The 19,472-nt window shown below is 40.8% G+C and overlaps 2 protein-coding genes across 5 annotated transcripts in view; one reads left to right on the top strand and one right to left on the bottom strand.

Annotated features, from left to right (window-relative positions):
* Nucleotides 1-1,262: 1,262 nt before the first annotated feature.
* On the top strand, nucleotides 1,263-12,595 carry dpf2 (double PHD fingers 2). Of its 4 annotated transcripts, none has more exons than XM_025910690.1 (13): nucleotides 1,263-1,412; nucleotides 3,721-3,881; nucleotides 4,354-4,461; nucleotides 5,170-5,348; nucleotides 5,445-5,537; nucleotides 5,621-5,699; nucleotides 6,169-6,210; nucleotides 7,398-7,421; nucleotides 7,962-8,099; nucleotides 8,216-8,347; nucleotides 8,434-8,546; nucleotides 8,645-8,720; nucleotides 10,060-12,595. In XM_025910690.1, the coding sequence occupies exons 1-13, from the start codon at nucleotides 1,381-1,383 to the stop codon at nucleotides 10,140-10,142; spliced, it is 1,260 nt and encodes a 419-aa protein (XP_025766475.1). In that variant the 5' UTR covers nucleotides 1,263-1,380; the 3' UTR covers nucleotides 10,143-12,595. The 4 variants fall into 4 exon arrangements, with proteins under 4 accessions (XP_025766475.1, XP_025766474.1, XP_013127779.1 ...); XM_025910689.1 differs by having other exon boundaries at nucleotides 8,639-8,720; XM_013272325.3 differs by lacking the exon at nucleotides 7,398-7,421 and having other exon boundaries at nucleotides 8,639-8,720.
* A 349-nt stretch (nucleotides 12,596-12,944) lies between these two features.
* The window catches only part of LOC100696094 (sodium/potassium/calcium exchanger 3), a 33,863-nt gene continuing 27,335 nt past the window's right edge, over nucleotides 12,945-19,472 (bottom strand). Inside the window, exon 17 of the mRNA XM_005472076.4 lies at nucleotides 12,945-19,127. Within this exon, the coding sequence (XP_005472133.1) occupies nucleotides 19,017-19,127 (111 nt within the window). The 3' untranslated portion in view covers nucleotides 12,945-19,016. The remainder of the gene's footprint in view (nucleotides 19,128-19,472) is intronic.

The following is a 19,472-nucleotide window of genomic DNA, read 5'->3' as shown; positions in this document are numbered from 1 at the left end:
TGTTGCTGTGTGGTGATGGTGCTAACCACTCAGCCACCCTAGGTGTGGCTTTGTTTCCTGTTATTATTTGATATCGATTTGGTACTGAATCATGAGCATGTTAAAGTGATTTCACCAGCATAATTATGACAAAAGCACAATTGCTATGTTCTTTTGTGACCTTTTGCTTCTATGAAACATGAAAACTGACCGTCACTTTTATCACACAGCCTCCCCACATAACTGCTTTGAATAAATGTTAATGTTGGAGTGACAGCAGACTGTACTCTGCTCTTCCAGCAGATCTTGAACCTCGCTGCTACACATGTCACACCATTCACCTCAAAGGCTAATTCTTATTTCTCAGAGTTTTTGGTCCATGTTGACATATCATCACACAGTTGCTGCAGATTTGTCAGCTGAACATACATGATGTAAATCTCCTGTTCCTCCACATCCCAAAGGCTCTCTTGGATTTAGATCTGGTGGGTGTGGAAGCCTTGTGAGTACAGTTTGAGATGACTTGAGCTTTATGACGTGGTGTTTTATCCTGCTGGAAGTAGCCAATAGAAGACTGGTACACAGAAAGGGATGGACATGGTCAGCAACAATACTCAAATAGGTTGTGGTGTTTAGATGATGCTCAGTTTGCAGTTGACACAATCATGTTTCATGTTGTTTAGGCCAAATTCTGACCCTATCATCTAAATGAAAACAGAAATCAAGACTCATACGACACTGACACGTTTGTGCAAATTGTTAACCTCAGTTTCCTGTTCTTAGCTGACAGGAGAAAAAAAACCTGTGTGGTTTTCTGCTGCTGCAGCCAATCTGCTTCAAGATTTGACACTCGGAGATGCTCTTCTGCATAACTTGTTTGCAGTGAGTGGTTAATTGAGTTCCTGTTGCTATCCTGTCAGTTTGGCTATTCACTTCTGACCGCTCACCAGGATCTACAAGGCATTTTTACCTAGAAAACTGCCACTCCCAGTAAACCTGGTTGTCTGTCTGCCACATTCAGCATCACTTAAATCACTTTTCTTGCCCATTCTGATGTTCAGATTAAACTTCTGCTGGCTGTCTTGACCATTTCTAAATGCCTTAATGCATTGAGTTGCTGCCATATGACTAGCTGTTTAGATATTTGAATGAAGGTGTACCTAATAAAGTGGCTGATGAGTGTATAAAGAACACTGAACTATATTTTGTGCACTGGAAGCTTTGGAAGTAATTTAAAACATTACTAACATGATTTGCAGTTTAGAATAATAAAACCCCTTGCAATGGCACAGGGCCAGCAGTAGGGGGCAATGTGTTTCACCTTACTCCACGATCTGCCTACAAGTCCTGACAGAGGGCACACATTACCCGGCAGCCACTTTCCCAGTGTATCGAAGCAAGATGGCAGCTGTTGTTGAGAATGTTGTCAAACTGTAAGTGTTGGACTTTTCTACTTACCTTACATGTGTGCAGGTGACACACACAGCCATCACATCGTAACGGCTGTACTATCGTACACCCGCTGCCGCTGTCGTTAGCTAGCTTAGCAGCATTCCAGTTGACTTAGTAAGGTTAGCCAGAGGTGTCGGACCGTCGTGTCTGTTCACATCCTGGAATGGAAGTGTTAGTTAGCAGACACGCAGCTGACGTTTCTGAAACATGAATCACGAGTCAATGTAAAAGAACTTGTGTTCATTTAATCCTTCGTGTATTTTTGGCGGTGTGGCGGTCACTTGTGTTTTTGTGACCAAACGCCGTGGTGCTAACGTCAGTTGAGTATGGCAGCTAGGTGTCTCGCACGCTAACAAGCTAAAGAGAGTGTAATTGTGCCTAACGTCGTTAGCGAAGGCTGGAGTGGCTGGAGCGACTAGTTTAAAATGAATGAAAATCCCTCGCTGGAGATTTGAACTCGAGAGCCCGGAGCCATAGCCGGTGTTTCCGATTCACATAAAGGAACCGCTTATAAAGTTTAACGTTTCAAAGACCAGAACACTGTATTGTGCTCTAACGTGCTTCCATTTCCGTTGTCTTACATCGTGTAGCCGTACAGCCCGATTCGGGGTTAATGTCACACGGCAGCTTTTACGCGCGTACGCTGCACCTCTACCTGCGATAACTGTGGCAGCACAAACATATAAAACTTACCCGACACACATCAAAATATTTTAATTTGCTTCCAAACTTAATTTCCAAGTGAAATAATACTGACAAAGAACGAAAGATGATGTAATCTTGAAACCAAGTCTGTGCTGCCAAAAGCATATAAATAAACTGTTGTTTACATGCTAGATGTGCTGATTTGAATGAGCTGGTATCCTTTATTCATGCACTATTACATTAACAAAATCAGATGAATATATTTCTGTCCATTTCTGTCCCCTCATCCCACCCAAAGAGCCTTTTCCATCAGAAGTTTATTCCTAGTGAGGGGAGATTTTGTTCCCTTTCCACTGACCCCAAGTGAATCCTCATAGGCAGTCATTGGCTTTCTTCTTTACAGTACCATGTGAAGAGCCTTTGAGATAACATTTGTGAAATGGAGCTATATAAATATATCTTTTTTTGCAACTCCACAGCTGTTTAATTTTTCCTTTGCAGGAATAAGGCACATCAATCAGATTAGTTGTTACAAGTGCCCTGCTACACATAATACAACCAGAGCCACTCTGCTGCTCTGAGTATTTCTTCATTTCTGTGGTGTATCATAGTCGCAATTAGGGCTGGACCCTATCCCAGCTACCATAAGGCGAGATGCAGGGCCAACACAGAAAGACAGACAACCGCACTCACATTCATACCTATGTAAAATTTTGACTCACCAATTAACCCAAACCCACTCTGTGCATGTCTCTGAGCTGTGGGATGAAGCCAGAGAGAACCCACACAAACACAGGGAGAACATGCGAACTCTACACAGAAAATGGTGTCGTTTTTACATAAATAATCAGACAACATATACGCCGCTACTAGAATATATCAGTACTAGCCAACCCATGTGTGTATCTGCTGTGCTCTCACGCATATGTGACGGCTTCTTTCTAGTTAATTCACCATGCCTGAAATGATGTCTCTGGAAAGAAAAGCAAGTGTTCATTTTCGGCTGGACCCCACCGAGCACAGACAGCTTTTTGCAATGTTATTATGGCCTTACAGCAAGTTAAATAATGAAGTCTTTAACTGGAGATTGAAATCTTTGAAAAGCTTCTTTAAGGTTTAACACAATTACATGGTTTATTATCTCATCAGGACTGAACCGCTGCCCTCTGGGGCTTCCTGACAGCCTCAAGAGGTGCAGTTGTTGCATCACGAGGTTCTTTGTGCCACCCCCTTTTTTTTCTTTGACACTTGATAGCTTGAGGGAATTGTAAGATGTCTTCTTGTCTCAGTTTGAGTAGCTTCAGCCCTCAGCTTCTTTAAAAGAGATTAAGCATGCAGCACTCTAACAGTATATTTATGCTATAAACACTGAACACTTGGCTGTGCCTGTGCTCTCTACCAAAGCTCGTTGTTGTTGTTGTTGATGCACCAACAAAAGAGCACCTGCTGTTGCACCCTTCCCTAAACATTTAGTCTGAAGCACGAAGACACTGCTTAGTAGGAGGCAGCAGAGCAGAAAAACACAAGCAGTTTTAAAATAAACTGAGACTGCACTTGTTTTGGAGCAGCAACAGCTGCTGATTTCTGTCTTGGAACCATAATAGACCTAATAACCAGCATCTGCCTCCGGTTTTGTTTCATCAGGCTGGGAGAGCAGTACTACAGAGATGCCATGGAGCAGTGTCACAACTACAATGCCAGGCTGTGCGCCGAGAGGAGCGTTCGGATGCCGTTCCTCGACTCGCAGACCGGTGTGGCTCAGAGCAACTGTTATATCTGGATGGAGAAAAGACACAGGGGACCAGGTGAGGCACCATACGTGAGCGTCGAACTGCTCACCTGCACTAAACGCGTTTAAAGTTGGTTTAAGGTTTTAAGAGCTGGACAAAATGAGCAGTAGAGAAGTGATTCAAAGGAAACTGCAGAGACGCTGTGAAGCATTCGTCATTAAGATGAGTAATTAAGTGATTAAGATGAATCATCATTTCCGCTGTTTATCAGAATTTCTCGAAGGAGCTACAAATAACCTCAACACCTTCAAAACAAACAACTAAATACACCATGCATGCATGTTTAAAATAACAAACAGAGCTGGTGTACTTAATGCAACTCCCTGGCAGCCAGGTGGTGCCTGCTCGTGTTTAAATGCAAAAATAACCGATTCTGAAAAGGACAGTCTAAGAAAATTCAAACAGAGCCTGTGGATTTTTTTCCCCCTGCCAGTGTGTCAGAACTGTCTGATAACTGTGAACGCCTTCCTGTTCTGCCTTCCCTCAGGCATGGCTCCAGGACAGCTGTACACTTACCCAGCCAGGAGGTGGAGGAAGAAACGAAGATCTCATCCTCCAGAAGACCCCCGGCTTATCTTCCCTCCGGTTAAATCAGGTAGCACAGCAGCTCTGAGCAGCTTAGCTTATTCTCCTATTTTACTGTGTCAGCATTTAAGGTGGATATCAAAGGCTTTGTGGGGATGAACATGTGGTGCTATCTTGTAACAGCAATCCATCAATAATTAAGTCCAACTTGAATTGTACCTGTGCTTACAGTTGTATGTATCAGTGTTGGTGTTGTTCCTGTTGACCAAGCAGGAGAAAACATGTTATGTCGACTAGTTTAAAAGTCAGAAAAGACTCAAAATTGATCCTAATCACGAAGCAAACAAGTATTTGAATGTCGTTGACATGTGTGGCTCTTTGTGCCACGCATAACATAGCTTACACCTTATATCTGATTGGTTTGCTGAGTGTGGCTGACATTAGCAGTGCTAGCACCAGCAGTTTTCTTTCCTTGTGGTTTAACATCCTCGTGCTTGTGCAGAATGTGGTCACACACCGTTCAGACGGCTGGTTTTGAGGCAGTTTACTCTGACATTGCGTACACACAACCGCTCATTTTCTAGATCAGTGCAGAAACTTGCTTCATGCTGGTATCTCACTGTATCATCTTGTTTCCCACAACACAGAGAGAGAGAGCTGCAAAAGACGCTGGTTTTACCTCACTAGAATATCACTAATTATTTTAACCGGCTTAAATGTCTGGCACTAACATTTTCTGGTATACTATATTGTGTTTTGCCCTTCCTGTTTTTCATAGAGCTAGATTTAGGACTGAAGAAGGATGCTCTGTTGTCATCGGATGGCAGCAGCCTGGAGGCCCTGCTGAAGGGGGAGTCCTTGGACAAAAGGACATCCGCAGACCTCCGAGGCTCTGAGGAGGATTCCAACATGAGTGATTACACCGGAGGCCTGAACCCTGCCGCCCGGATCAGAAAGGTTCTTGTTTTGGGATTTGAAGTAAAGCTGCTGTAGATGGAAAAGTGAAATATAATACACCCCATTGTAACGCCTTCCTCATCCCTGTCAACACAGAGAATCCTCGAGCCGGACGACTTCCTGGACGACCTTGATGATGAAGACTATGAGGAAGACACGCCTAAAAGAAGAGGCAAAGGGAAAGGGAAGGTAAATAACGTCTGTCGATTGATGTGATTTCTCAATCCCAAGCATGCGTTTAAGGGCCCGTCTGAGTCTAAAAATGTGCGCAGGGTCGAGGAGTGGGCAGCAGCAGGAAGAAGCTGGACACGGCAGCACTGGAGGACCGAGACAAGCCGTACGCCTGTGACAGTGAGTCCTGTTGGCTGAGAGTAGAGCATGTGAATACAGCTCGGAGTAGAAGGTCACCGCAGGTGTTCATAGCTGTAATGTTTATATTAGCTCGAGTCCTCATTATCTATCACATTTTAATTCACCCTCTTCTTTTTCTTTTCATGTGTTCCATCTTTTCTCTGTTCTTCGTTAGACTTCTAATATCTGATATTTACAACGCTAGTCGATCTGTATTTTTGCCACTATGATGTCATACTTTAATTTACAGGTATTTCCATGTGCAGGGAGAAAAAAATGTCTTCCTCTTCTTTGGTGTTGTCAGACTGCTTGATGTGTTTTGTTTTGTTTTTTCCTCTTTTGTGGAGCCTTTTCACTTTGAGCTGCAGTGCTCAGTAGGTCATTGCCGACTGACTTGACTGATCCTCTGTCGGTCTCTGAGTCTCTGTCTGTGCTTTCTCTTCTCCTTCTCTTCTCTTCTCTCTTTCAGACACTCTCAAACAAAAGCATATTTCAAAACCTTCTGAAAGAGGTATACTTCTCTTCATTCCTTTTCACTCCAGTCTGCCGTGTCTTTTGTCTTTGCTGCCTGTTTTTATTTTCTGTCTGTTACCAAGTAGATTTGCTCTTTGTGTAGTTCAGTTCATAAATTAAATGTTCTGTTACACACATCGTACTGAATTGTAATTAACTACATTTGGAGAGCGTAAATGCCCTGTTATTATATGCTTTACCTAAAGTGTAGTTTGTAATCATGTAATCAGCCACATATACGAGCCATCTCAGCTTACAGAAGATTAGCAGTGGCCTTTAAAAGTAACTTTTTCCACCCAATCTGGGCTTGAACCTCCTACAGATTTAGATAAACTGGAAGCTAGATCCTGCTGCTGATGTTTTCCTTCCCCTTTTGTGAGTGTGTGTGCTGTTTTTTTCCCCTGTGTTATGTAAATTTTGACTGCATTTCTCCTCTTCACCACCTCTGCATCCTGTAAAATCTCATTCCATGTTCCATGTGTTAGAAATGCCCCTCGCTTGATTTGTGAGTCACTTTAATGTCTGCTTGACTTTATGGGGAGTATTTTGTTTTCTTCCTCCCCAACCCCACCCACCCAAAAAATATTTTATGCTTGGCTGTTAGCCTCTTGGTTAGATGCTTCCCGAAAGTCGAAGACCTAGGATTGCTGGACTTTTGAGGAAATGAAAATTAGAGAAAGTGTGGAAGTGAAAGAAGAAGTTCTGTGTTTGACTGCTATGACAAACATCACACCCTCCCTGTGACAACGGCTTCACACAGTGCCATCTTTGTTCTCCTTTAAGTCAGTAAATCCTCCTTGCACAATCCCACTGGCTTTCTCAACTTTTAAAAGAATACTAGTTCAAATCAGAAACATGATGTTTTGCGAAATAGTGACATGCGTTTCTTAGTTTTGTTTCAGTGCAGTGAGGTCTCGAGTCAAAACACTGTCAATGCTTCTAAGACCCTTAAAGTGAAGAAGCTAAAGCCAAGATCAGAGCAGTTCCAGCATATTAGCTGCAGCTGTGCGGCAGCAGGAGTGGTCGAGATGCTGTGTTATTATTGTGCTTTACTGTAGATTTCGAGCAAAGAGGAAGCTTGTCTCAAGTAAATAAATAAATACATAAATAAAGCATGTTGTTCATCTTTCCTATTATTTCACCGCCAGTTTATCATGTCATTGTGCCGATTTTGATACTCAACAGAAAGCAGGAGACCTCAGGAACCTGGTGGGTTCTTTAGTGATTTCTCTTCTCCCTCCCCCATCATCACTTTACCACATAAAAAGTTGTTGACATGTATTGAGAGAAACCACCATACGAGAGTCGTAACTTTCTGTCTCGCTGTGTCACTAGTCTATGTTGTGTCTAATTTTTTCCTTTATTCACATAGTCAAAGGCATTGTGTCAGTTAAAAAAAATAGAAATACTAATAATTGTATCAATAATTGCAAAGTAACTGTTTTTCAGTTACAGCAGTTAAATATGTACATGATAAGAGGCTACATTGTAAGTAGGACACTCCTGCAAGAGTCCTTTGATCATCTTAAGATACTTTTAAAGATGCTAATTATGATAATGTGAACAGTAGGAAGGGTTTCACCATCCTCATCAGCTTTAAGATGTCCCATGATAGCACTGTAAAGAATAGTCCTTTTTTCCATGAGTCACCCTCACCTTCCTCCACTGACTTGGTAGAAACACCTGATTTGACTGGTCTGTTCTTTGTTTTCATATCATACATGTCGTATTTTGTGGTTTTGGTGGCAGTCTGTGGGAAGCGCTACAAGAACCGTCCTGGCCTGAGCTACCACTACACCCACTCCCACCTGGCCGAGGAGGAGGGTGAGGAGAAAGACGACATGGAAATGAACGAGCCCGCCATGTCGCTGCCCGAGGAGCCGAAAAGTAAGCGACAGCGGCGCGATGTCGATTCGGAGGAGTCGTCAGTTGATTGCTGAGGTCACAGCGCCGGTGTAACTGAACACTGATATTGGTCTGCATGTTCTCATCTTCCCTTACAGCTCCAAAGAAAGGTCCAGATGGGCTCGCGTTGCCTAATAATTACTGTGATTTCTGCCTGGGAGACTCCAAAACTAATCACAAGACCGGCCAATCAGAGGAGCTGGTGTCCTGCTCTGACTGTGGACGTTCAGGTAAAGAGGAGTAGCGATATGAGAAAAGCCACGCAGCAAGTATTCTTGGAAAGATGTAACGTGTTTAAACGCTTTTCTCAACGCAGGCCACCCCTCCTGCCTGCAGTTCACTCCCGTAATGATGGCCGCCGTCAAGACGTACCGCTGGCAGTGCATAGAGTGCAAATGCTGCAACATGTGCGGCACATCGGAGAATGATGTGAGTCGTCTTCAGAGATTGTTTGCTTGTCTCTGGGTTAAAGTGGGATCTAGGTTGTTTGTGCAGAGAACTGGAGTGTTTTTGTTTTCCAGGATCAGCTTCTGTTCTGCGATGACTGCGATAGAGGCTATCACATGTACTGTCTCAACCCCCCCATGTCTGAACCTCCAGAGGGTAAGTCCACCCCTTTTTTTCCTTCTACTTCTTAGAAAACAATGAATCTGAAGCACTTTTTCACAGATGACCTGCAGCTGTATTTTCTAGACATCACTCAAAGGTGGTGAATGTGAGATTACATGTCTGAGGCATTTATTTTGGACATGAGCTCGTCTTTAACCTGTCAGCTGCGTTGTGCAAAACGACTCCGTGATGTCGGATTGTGCCGATGTGTGAATAGAAGAGTGCTTTTACCACACAGGGTATTTCCAGTAATGCGAACGTGGATTATTTCCTGCTGTGTGCTAAATGTAGACAGGACAGCCGTGGAAAATGTCACATCCTGATTCTCTCATAATCACACATGTCCAAAGTTCATGTGTGAATCTTACTGAAATGTAGAAGCCCAGTTAAAAAATAGTTGACTGTTTCAGTGCCATGTAATATTTCAGTTAAGTATACGGTTCATGTGATTTGCAAATCATTGCTTTCTATTTTTATTTACAATTTAGAACTTGATAATAAGCAGCACTCAGAGAGCACAAACCTCCGCCAAGGCAGCTCACTCTCTGGGCATTGTTTACTTTAGGGTAGCATGACAGATGTTTGCTTTGATTACACAAACATTATGTAGGAGTAGGTAATGGATAATTGGTATTGATTTTTAAATAACTGAACATGGCAAAAATCCAACAAAGTTGATTTTTTTTTTTTTTAAGGTTGACCAAAAGGACATAAAATATCTGCAAATCTCGGTCACGCACCTAGGGAGCCAAGTTTACACAACCCAGACGAAGCCTTCAGACAAAGCTGAAATAAGTCTGCTTTTTTATCGAGTTTTTCTCTCAGCAGCTTCTGAAAAGCTAGCTGTTGTGTCTCTGTGAGCTTTTCTTCATTGTTATTAAACAAAGAAAACACCAAGTCTTTTGTAATTAAGGTACTGTTTGATTAAAAAAAAATACATTTTATTATTTTATTCAGTGCCAACCGGTACCGGTCCATGAGTCGTTTGGTACTGGGCTGCATGAGTTGAGGCTCTGGTGTGAAATTTATAGTTTTCAGCATTTAGCTTTTTTTTTTGTTTGTTTGTTTTTTTAAAAATCGTTTTTATCGTTAACACAGTTTCCCTGGGTCTTTTCCCGTGTGTTATGAATAAATCTTCTTTTTTTGGTACCGGTACTGGTTTTATTTTGTTGTATTTATCTGCGACACCTTAAAGGCCGGTACGTGAAAATATTGTCAGTCCGTGGCACAAAAAAGGTTGGATACCGCTGATCTAGAGGCCTCTACTGTTCTCCTGTTTAAATGCAGTTTAACATCAGATTTTAACTCCTCTCTCTGTTATTTGGGTACTCAGGAAGCTGGAGCTGTCATCTATGTCTGGACCTTTTGAAAGACAAGGCATCTATATACCAAAACCAGAACGCCCCACCGTCGTGATGGCCGCTCTGGCCCGCACGCACTCATCACCCAGCCGTCCTGCAGCAGCGTTGTTTACCCTTCAAGATAAGATGACAGACTTCCCCGACAAGCTGACCTCAGAGAGAGTGTGTTCTGGACATGGATAAAGGGAGGTATACCTTTACCAGACTGGCTTCGGTTACCATCAGATACGACTGTTACACAGTTCCAACCTCAGATTCAGTCCCACAGATTTTTATTTTCACCGCCTTGCCACATAAGCAATTTCAGCACCAATCATTTTCACAGATAGAAGCATAAATAGCCAAATAATCCCTTCATGTTCAGCTTTTTTTTTTAATTTGTTGTTTTTTTTACACATGCAAAGTTGCTAAAACCTTGTCAGTGTACTGATTTTATGACTAGAGCATAAATAGAGCTCATTGATATCAAATAGCATGCCAATGCTCACTCATAGTGTAAAAAAAAGACATTTTATAATATTTATATATTTCTATAGTATAAATATATATATATATATTAGTGTTGAGTGTGTACAAATTGGAAACAGAATGGTTATGATATGTTTTAGAGCCCATTTCATCCAGCACCAGGTGTTGTTTTATTGAACTGTATTTGGCTGGTCATTCGATAGAGTCAAAGGGATTTGCTGAGACTGTAAATAATTTTTCCATGTCATCCACTGCCTGCGGCCACATAAAGGTACACAGAGAAACTGCTCGTTGAAGGTGGCTCCAAAGGCTCAAGGACTTCAGGGACGTTAGTTAGACTGAAGTCCAGTGACGGACTCGTGTTTGTGCTGCACTCAGAGCTGCTGAAAGACCTACTAATGTGCTAGTTTTATTCAGGCATTGGGGGCTTTTAGACCAACCTGTCAGCTCTTCTCCAAAGCAAACTTGATATTGAATCTCTCACCGGGCTGCACATCTGGCCTGTGTTAGACAGATGTGATAAAGTCGAGTCAAATACAAATCCCGCTTGCATTATCAGCCCGATTAAAGGGATAATCGCTGTGTTCTAGCAGTTTGCTGATGATGCACCATATCCATCGTTCTGTTGATGTTGTGACACCACTAGATTTTTTTTTCTTCTTCTTTTTTTTAATCTAAGGACAATGTGACCTCGATTATGGTCACTTGCTGACAATGTAAAAGCAATAGAAGAGCCCTTTTAAGGAGGGATGACAGGGACTCATGGGTGAGTCTGTTTAGGCTCTGTTGCGAGATAATGTGCGATACTGTAAATGTTCTTTATCAGAAAATGCTATTACAGATAGTGGACTGTGGCAAGAATTATGGATGGCTCCATACTGTAGAAAAGAGATTATAATGTGTATATGTATAATGTGGGGAGATGGCTCTTTCTGTCACTGCTTTCATAGTTTGATTATGCAATGGTTTCCTTCTGTGTCAAGGTGAGAGGAAGTCTGGCTGAACTGCTAAAAGCAGTAACTTTACCTCACACAGAAACAGTATTTTAGGGGTTGAAACATGCTGTAGATAGATGGCACAAAGACCGAGGGATAAATAGTCATGACAGCTGCAGCATCTGCTTCAATAACTGCATAATCTTACAGTTAAACAAGTGCATGTTCAGTAATTGTCAGCACTCGTCTTCTCCATAGTTGTCTCAGAGTTAGGCCGACAAAGGTGTTGGGAAGTGGTGTAATATAAATTAACCATGCTGTCATGTTTCAATAGCCAACTAACAATTACTAAAGCATTACACAAGTATAACTTGGTTTATTTTCTCATCACGTTTTAAACTTACTGTTTTATCTAGAGAGACAGTGGCTACTAGGATATTTTGCTGGTCGTTTTTTTTCCTTTTGTTTGTTGGTTTTTTGTTTTCTTTTTGTGTTTGTTTTTGTATTCATCAGTGATGTTTGCATACCTGATGTGTGGGACATTTTGGGACTTAAGCGGAAGTTGTTTTTTAGTTAATCCTGTGATCCAGGTCTGAACTGAGCCGCTCTCCTCCAAAGCTCCACAACAAGAAGCAAAGTCCATAATGTGATTAAGAGGATAACGGCGTTCAGCGGTTAAGCAGCCAACATCCAAACTAAACTGACATAAACAAGAAGCACGTGTTCGGCTTTTGTTGTCACAGACGGATCTTGTGTCATTTTAATATCAGACTCGGGTTTTCTTGCTTCCAGCTTTGGGTGAGACGCGTTCAACTATAGTAATAACATATTTAACCCTTTCATGCATGCTGTCGGCGCTGGCTTTTACCCATTTTTATTCCTGTGTTGCATGGTGTCCACATGTGTGGGCAGTGAGGTTTTATTAAAAATAAGAGGAAAAACTTTTAGCACAATTCCCATAATTTGTGCATGAAAGGGTTAAATCGAGGTCATAGGTTTACATAGTAGGGGAATTCTCATAGGGTGGATTTTGATTTGGATTGTGATGGAATGTTTTATTGTATGAAAATTTATCTTCAGGAAAATAAAAATACTAAGCACTATAGTCTGCTGTTATTTCTTTTCCTCTTACATTGTGAGATTCACTGTGACGGATGGGGAAAAAGTAATGGAAGCTGGGAGATTCGAAAATGGTATTAGTGTTTATTTCAGCTTAAACATTTCTCCAGAATTCACCTTCAGTTTAGTTCTCAGTTAAATAAGTGAGCAAAATTGTGTTAATCACCTAGTTTGGCCGTGGCCCAATTTCTTTTCTGGTTTCCTCCATTAGACGCTGGTCACCACACTAAACCTTTTCCCTTCTAGACGTCCAGTGGGACTGACCACGTAAAGCGGCACCTTCATCATTTTGCGGATCACTGCTTCTTACAAAAAAATGTTAAGCAAATCAGTTGTTATTGCACATTTTTTTTATTGCACTCAAGATACAAGAACAGTCTTCTATGATCCAATACAATCTCTATAGCAGTAAATTTGTAGTCTAAAATATCTTCTATTTCCAACATCACAGCTGAATAACCAGAACATTGTTTGTTTTTTTTTTTAAATTTTGCTTTTTTGCGGTGAAACCACAACAAGTACTGCAGCAAGTCGAGCAGTTCTGACGCTGCTTATTATGAGGTGTGTATCAGGAGCTTACAGCGGAGTGAAAAAAGACTGGTGTCACACACTGCTTTAAGTAAACTGCTGGCAAAACATGACAAATTATGATGGATGATGGATGAAGGATGGAGATGATAGGAAAAAGTTGAATGCACTCGGTACCTGATATTCTGTGCTCATATTGGCAATTAAACTTTAAGTATAGTGATACTCAGACTGTGGGGGCGGCCACTTTATGAGGCAAATTTTCACCCAACATTTCATCCCTGTTTGCCTTTAGTGGCTCTAAGACGAAAGCCTATCTATACCTTTTTCTATAATAATAATAATAATAATAAGAAGAAGAAGAATGGATTAAGATTGAGTTGGGAAAACATTACAAACAACACAGAGTCAAAATCAGAATCTTAGAGGAAATCATTGACCTTATAAATATCACCTGTTTCTGTAGTTTTAGTTACATATTTGTCCCTCCTGTGTGAAAAGAACAAAGATCTTCATCATGGCTCTTCATCACACTACCTTTGAAAGTTTGCACAAAAATTATAACATTAATGTCAGCCAATGACATGTTATTTACTGATATGCCAACAAAAGTGAACAAGGCCAGTGTTGGCCGATGAATACGCAATAGCAGCTTAATATGTCAGCAATTATTATGATGATTAATTTCTTTTTCTTTTTTTTTAAACAAAAAGTTTCAGCATTGAGTAAACGTTTCCCTTTCACTGTGAGTGTTGCACAAAAACAGACCTCTGAACCTTGACTGCACTCCACCATCTTTGGAACCGGCTCATTAATTCGACAAAATATCAAAGCAAATCAATCTAAAAACAGACTTTGATAACATGCAAGACTGTTACTGTGATCTGAAATATACAGTTAAGCCCATAAATATTTGGATAATTGACACTTTTTGTAATTTCACCTCTGATGTAAAATCCATTGTGGTGCTGTGAAAACGGTCTAGATGTGATTAAAATGCAGATTTTAGGCTTTGATTCAACAGGGTTTTTACAGTTGTATTTATAAATATTAAAATGATTTGGACAGCATTTTAAATATTTTTTTTTTCAATACTTGGATGAAAATCCTTTGCAGTCAATGTCTGGCTGCAGACGTGGTCGTGTACAGAGGCATAATTACAAAAACAATGTCATCATCCAAAATCATACACACCTAACTAGTTAAAAGGCAAAGTAAAAAGTCTAATAGTCAATTAAAGTTAATTAAAAATAAGCTTCATTTGCCTCCACTGCACACAAACAACTAAACAACTTGGCACAGATAAAAGAAATTCACTGTTTTCTGCTCACAAATTTCAAAATCCTCACTGAATTTAAACCTGTAAATGGGAGCGTCGTCGTCTTTGCTCTCTTACGTGAAGTCCAGCCGTGTCAGTGAATCAGCCATGAAACAAAAGATTACCACCATAAAAAGGTCACTGAACGCACCGTCAGAACGCGCATTCGTTTCCATTACAATAACTCACAATTAACTTTACATCATGTATTTAAAAAATATATTTAAAAACACCACAAAACTAGTCTCTGTAGGACATTCATTATTGTAAAACTATGTAAATTATTTAACATTTACAAACAGTAAAAAGTATTGTCGAATAGACAAAGATAATAATTGTACAGCCATTTGAAGGAAGAAAAAAAATCACCTGGATCCCTTTGCTGGAACATTTAAGATTTGAATTCACACAACAAGCTAAAACAGGACAGTTTGTCCTTCAGAAACCAACAATTACACTGTGCGAGTATCTGAGTATATATTGTTTAACTCAAAGGCGATTTTTGCCACGATAAATACACAGATGCGTCTCTGCGTGTGCGCGCTGTTTCGTGTCTGTCCCGATCGGCTGCTTTGCTGCACAATGTTCCACCAAAGTGACACAATCGCATAAAACGTACAAGAAACACAAACATCGATAGTCGTACCTAAACGTGACGTTTTACTAGTAACCTGCACATAAAGTCATTAAAATCGGTGACACTGATATTTTTATATATATTAGATTTCATAGTAATAAGACCTCAAAATGAAAAAACAAACAAACCCCAAAACGTAGTTCTACTGCTACTCTTTTTACTTACAGTAAGCTGCAGCAACAGGTGCTTAGAATAGTCAGGCAAAATTGTCAAAATATTGTGAAACTGTGCATTTCATTTTGGCTGTATTAGAAACAGTCTGACGCATGTATGGTTTCCTGTAGTGCAGGACTAAAAAGCACCCACTTTCTCGTCTGACGTGCTCTGCTGTAACTCAGTGCCAGCTGCTACATTTGAATGCATGTAAATATTTTCACACAAACGTCAGCTACATTCAGAAAATACGAGGCTATTCGAAAATCTCTATTCGTAATCTCTTCGCAGCACGGACAAAATGACTTGAAATGATCTGCTTAAATTGTGCCAATATGATGCGAAACTGGCTGTGATGTGATTGAAAAGTTATTTCTTGTTGGTAAGATTCAAAACTGCAGTCATTTTTCTTGTTTTTTATTTGCCTGCTTATGTTTGCTTTTAACATTAGGCCTAAAAATGTCCTTTTTTGATAAAGCATATAGTTAGGGCTGGATCACATGACCCTGAAGCCTCCCTTAGTTATGATGCAATACACCTAGACTGCTGGGGGGGCTTCCCATGATGCACCGAGTCTTTATTCCCGACTCACCTTTTTTCATTCTCTATGTGCTTACACACCACTCTGCATTTAATCAGTAGTTATTAATCTCTGCCTCTCTTCCACAGTGACTTTAATGTTCTGTGTCCCTCCCCCTTACCCCTCACTGGTCGTGGCAGATGGCCGCCCCTCCCTGAGCCTGGTTCTGCTGGAGGTTCCTCCCTATTGAAAGGGAGTTTTTCCTTCCCACTATCGCCTTGCTCATATGAGGGGGTCACCTGATTATTGGGGTTTTCTCCCTATTATTGTGGGGAAAGAAACATATCTTACTCCGTATTATAAAGACATTTTTCTGTACTGTATACAGAGTAGGATTTTTACTGTTGATGCATCATTTTTGCCCTCCATCCAAGCTGTGTACACCTTTCTCAGCCGCTTTGATTTTTGTAGTCAGAAAAAAACCCTGAATTCCTGTGTGAAAATATGTGGATTCAGTATCAGACGCAGGTCAGTAAAATGAACCCTCGCAGAAACCATTTGTGCTTGTTGCGATGGTGAAGTCAGCTAGGTAGTGATGTTGTCATGAATTAGCTTGGTTGAATTACCATTGAGAATATAAACAAATGAAAAAAGTAGAACGTAAATTTGCTGTATTACTATTGCTCTAAAATGAATGGAGAACAGTGAGATCTGAAAAATATCTAGGAGAATTTTGGCAGATTTTTCTGCTCTTAGGGTCGCTAACATCTATCTCCAAATAAATCTTGGTTGGTGCTGGACTGGATCAGCTGGGGGGAGGTGATTGGTTGTTAGCCCTTTCACTGTGCGTAGGAGTCTCATTAAGAGTAGAGGGTTTTTGAAGCGATGCCCTCAGAGTGCGCCAACCAAAACTCCAGATCAATGGCAGTTTGTCAGCATTTCCACTTTGACAAGTTGCACTTATACACCTCTGTATTTCAGAGAAAAGTATTTACGTCTCTGCGTTTTCTTGACAGGTTTAGTTCTGAGTTTATTTTCAGACTAAATACAGACATAAAAAATTGTACTAAGAGCTTAAGAGATTAATACTTTGCTCTTTTAGGGTTGTTGTTGTTGTTATTTTGTTTTTCAAATTAGAGATGAACGGATATTTCATGACTCAGAGTCCTGGACTATAATCCAGGATTAAGGTCTTGAGTCTTTAGTTTTACAAAGGCAGTTCACTTCTTAGCAGGAGTAACTTGTACAAATCTAAACATTTTTCATTGTTCTATAATTATTAATATAGCTATAGCTAAGTTTTGTACTTATTGTCCTTATGTAAAATTTGCAAGTCAGCTAAGCCTACTAACTGGATTGAATTATTTTCATACGCTGCTTGAGAAAATAAAACAAGTGAACGCTTAATCGTCCCAGTATGACAGAGTCATAAATATAAACCGCTGTGAATCTGCTTTGGTGAAAGTGACCAGTGCAGTGGAGATGAATGGTTACCCCTCATGAGGGCTTTTTCTCTAGTTTTGCTTTTCTGCTAGACTCCTTTTTGTTAGTGGTAGCATGGGATGATACCTGAAGCCCATTCAGGCTACATGGGGCTGGTCTGTGAGCACAGGTCCCGCTAAAGGAGACCTGTTTCAGACAGCTTGGTCAGAGACATGCAAGCGTAACCCATTGGAGGTCATTTGCAGTGCTGTAGAAGTACTCTTCTTCCTCATTGTATAAAGGAGAAGACAGCAGTCTTGCAGCAGGATTGATGAGTTTTGTAGTGCTCTCTCTCATGCAACAGTCCACTTCCTTCCTTACAAAAGCACCAAACAATGTGTCATCCTGCTGAAGCTGGACAACCTTGAATGCAGCTGCAACTACTGTGACAAGGAAGTTGGCAAAAGGCGAATCTAGAGAAAAATCAGTCAGGAGAGAGAGCCGCTCTTTGAGCATCATCTTCTTGTTGTCACTTTCATTTGCACCAAAACAGGTGAAATGTATTCGCAGTGATTCCTAACTGGACAGAGCGATAGACCAGAAGTTTAAATGACTTTGTGTTACACTGTGATGAGCCAGTGTTGTTCTCAGACATGTAACAATGACTAGTTTGCAACTGAAGGACTTTGGCCAAAACTGTCCTAAACCCCAGAGGAACCTTCATTTAGGCAACCAGCACCTTAAAGTAATGGAGAGTAGTAGCCTAATTACACCCAAACCCTTTCTACCTTCATGATCGAGCAGTGATTGAGTATCTTGTATTTAGCTATAAATGGCTTATACTCATAAAGCATTTTATCTTTAGGTCATTTAGCATTATCAAGTCTGACCTTATCTGATTTGGTTGTTTTTTTCTTTTAATATTACAGTTTTAATCTTTGTAAAACGTGGCAACAGTGTCAATACACTTGTCCATGTTTATGACTGGTCATCTGCAAACACAGTCCCTCTCACGTGAACTCACTCATTGCTAATTTAAAAAAACCCTGGGCTGACTTTTCTCAGTTAACCATGTCAGATTTATTGGGTTGTCTGATGTTAGGATAACTGAAGCCAGATAAGAAAACATCCCTTTTAAGGTGGACTTGCTTCAGAACCCAGGCCTTTGGTGCACCTCGTCTCCAACCCAATTTAAAATGTTTTTTAAAGCAATTTAGCAAATTAGTCCACAGCTGACAAATTTAGCTGCCACATGACCTAATCATGAGCCTCATCCATCACCTGACAGCAGAACAGCCAATCATCAGTCAAGCACCGACCATAAAGCTTTTGTAATAGCACGTTAGCAGGAAAGGAAAGCAGAGTGGCTGCTGTAACAGAAAAACAAAAATTCAGCTCAGTTCTCTGTAGAATTATCATCAAATTATTGGCCATTAAATAACCACACCACTGTGCAACAGCAGGACTTCAACATTTTTTTAAGTTACATAACTTCTGCGTGTTTTTTTAATATTACCAAAGGCCCAACAGATCTGCTGCCTCCATCTGCCACATTCCTACATTTTCTGCTAGATCACCCAATTTAATACCTAAAGACTGCTTTTAAACACTCCACTGTACAAGAAGGACAAAAAAAAAAAGCTACAACTTTTTGTGTAGTTGCATGTGTACAGTATCACCCTAAAAAGTCCCACTGAGGTGCAGAGGAATCAATAAGAGGAACACATCAATGCCGTCACTTTCTTTTGGCTTCAGGAAAGAGGACGTGTGGTAGAAAGGTAGATCCTCAGCATGGTGTCTGAGTTGGGTTGGCCTTTGACCTGTAAGCCTCACATCTGCCCAAAGAGGATAGAGCAGAGCAGGAAGATGGCATAGAGAAACAAGAGACACAGACCCAGCCGACGGTCCAGTCTCCAGCGGTTCAGATGAACACTCAGCACCTGCAAGCAGACGCAGAGCATGCAGACATGCTGATCAGGGACAGAATCACCTAGAGTCTATTTATTTTAAATAAAACTGTCTTTAATGTATCTACCTTTTTAGTTTAGTTTTTGTTTAGTAAAAAATACATAACTGGACAGCTTTCTATTTATATACGTTTCAACCCCAAGGGGGCAGTGCAACATGTTGCAAGCTTTGCTCTCCACCACATCCCGAGGGAAACATCTGGTTCATTAGCTGCAAGCTGCTCCACATGTTTGCCAACTTTGTTAGTGTGGCAACTGGTGCTGAGCACCCAATGCACGGCTGATTTAACAGAGTTATTTTGTAGCCTAACAAACACA

Source organism: Oreochromis niloticus, linkage group LG10, assembly GCF_001858045.2.
Source record: "Oreochromis niloticus isolate F11D_XX linkage group LG10, O_niloticus_UMD_NMBU, whole genome shotgun sequence".
Classification (NCBI taxonomy): Eukaryota; Metazoa; Chordata; class Actinopteri; order Cichliformes; family Cichlidae; genus Oreochromis; species Oreochromis niloticus.
This window is presented reverse-complemented; position numbering and strand designations above follow the sequence as displayed.

Coding starts and splice junctions, on each gene's coding strand:
- dpf2 (XM_025910689.1), top strand. CDS start 1,381: ATGGCAGCTGTTGTTGAGAATGTTGTCAAACT. Junction 7,422..7,961: donor CAGGAGACCTCAGGAACCTG/GTGGGTTCTTTA, acceptor TTTTGGTGGCAG/TCTGTGGGAAGCGCTACAAG. Junction 8,100..8,215: donor GCTGCCCGAGGAGCCGAAAA/GTAAGCGACAGC, acceptor CTTCCCTTACAG/CTCCAAAGAAAGGTCCAGAT.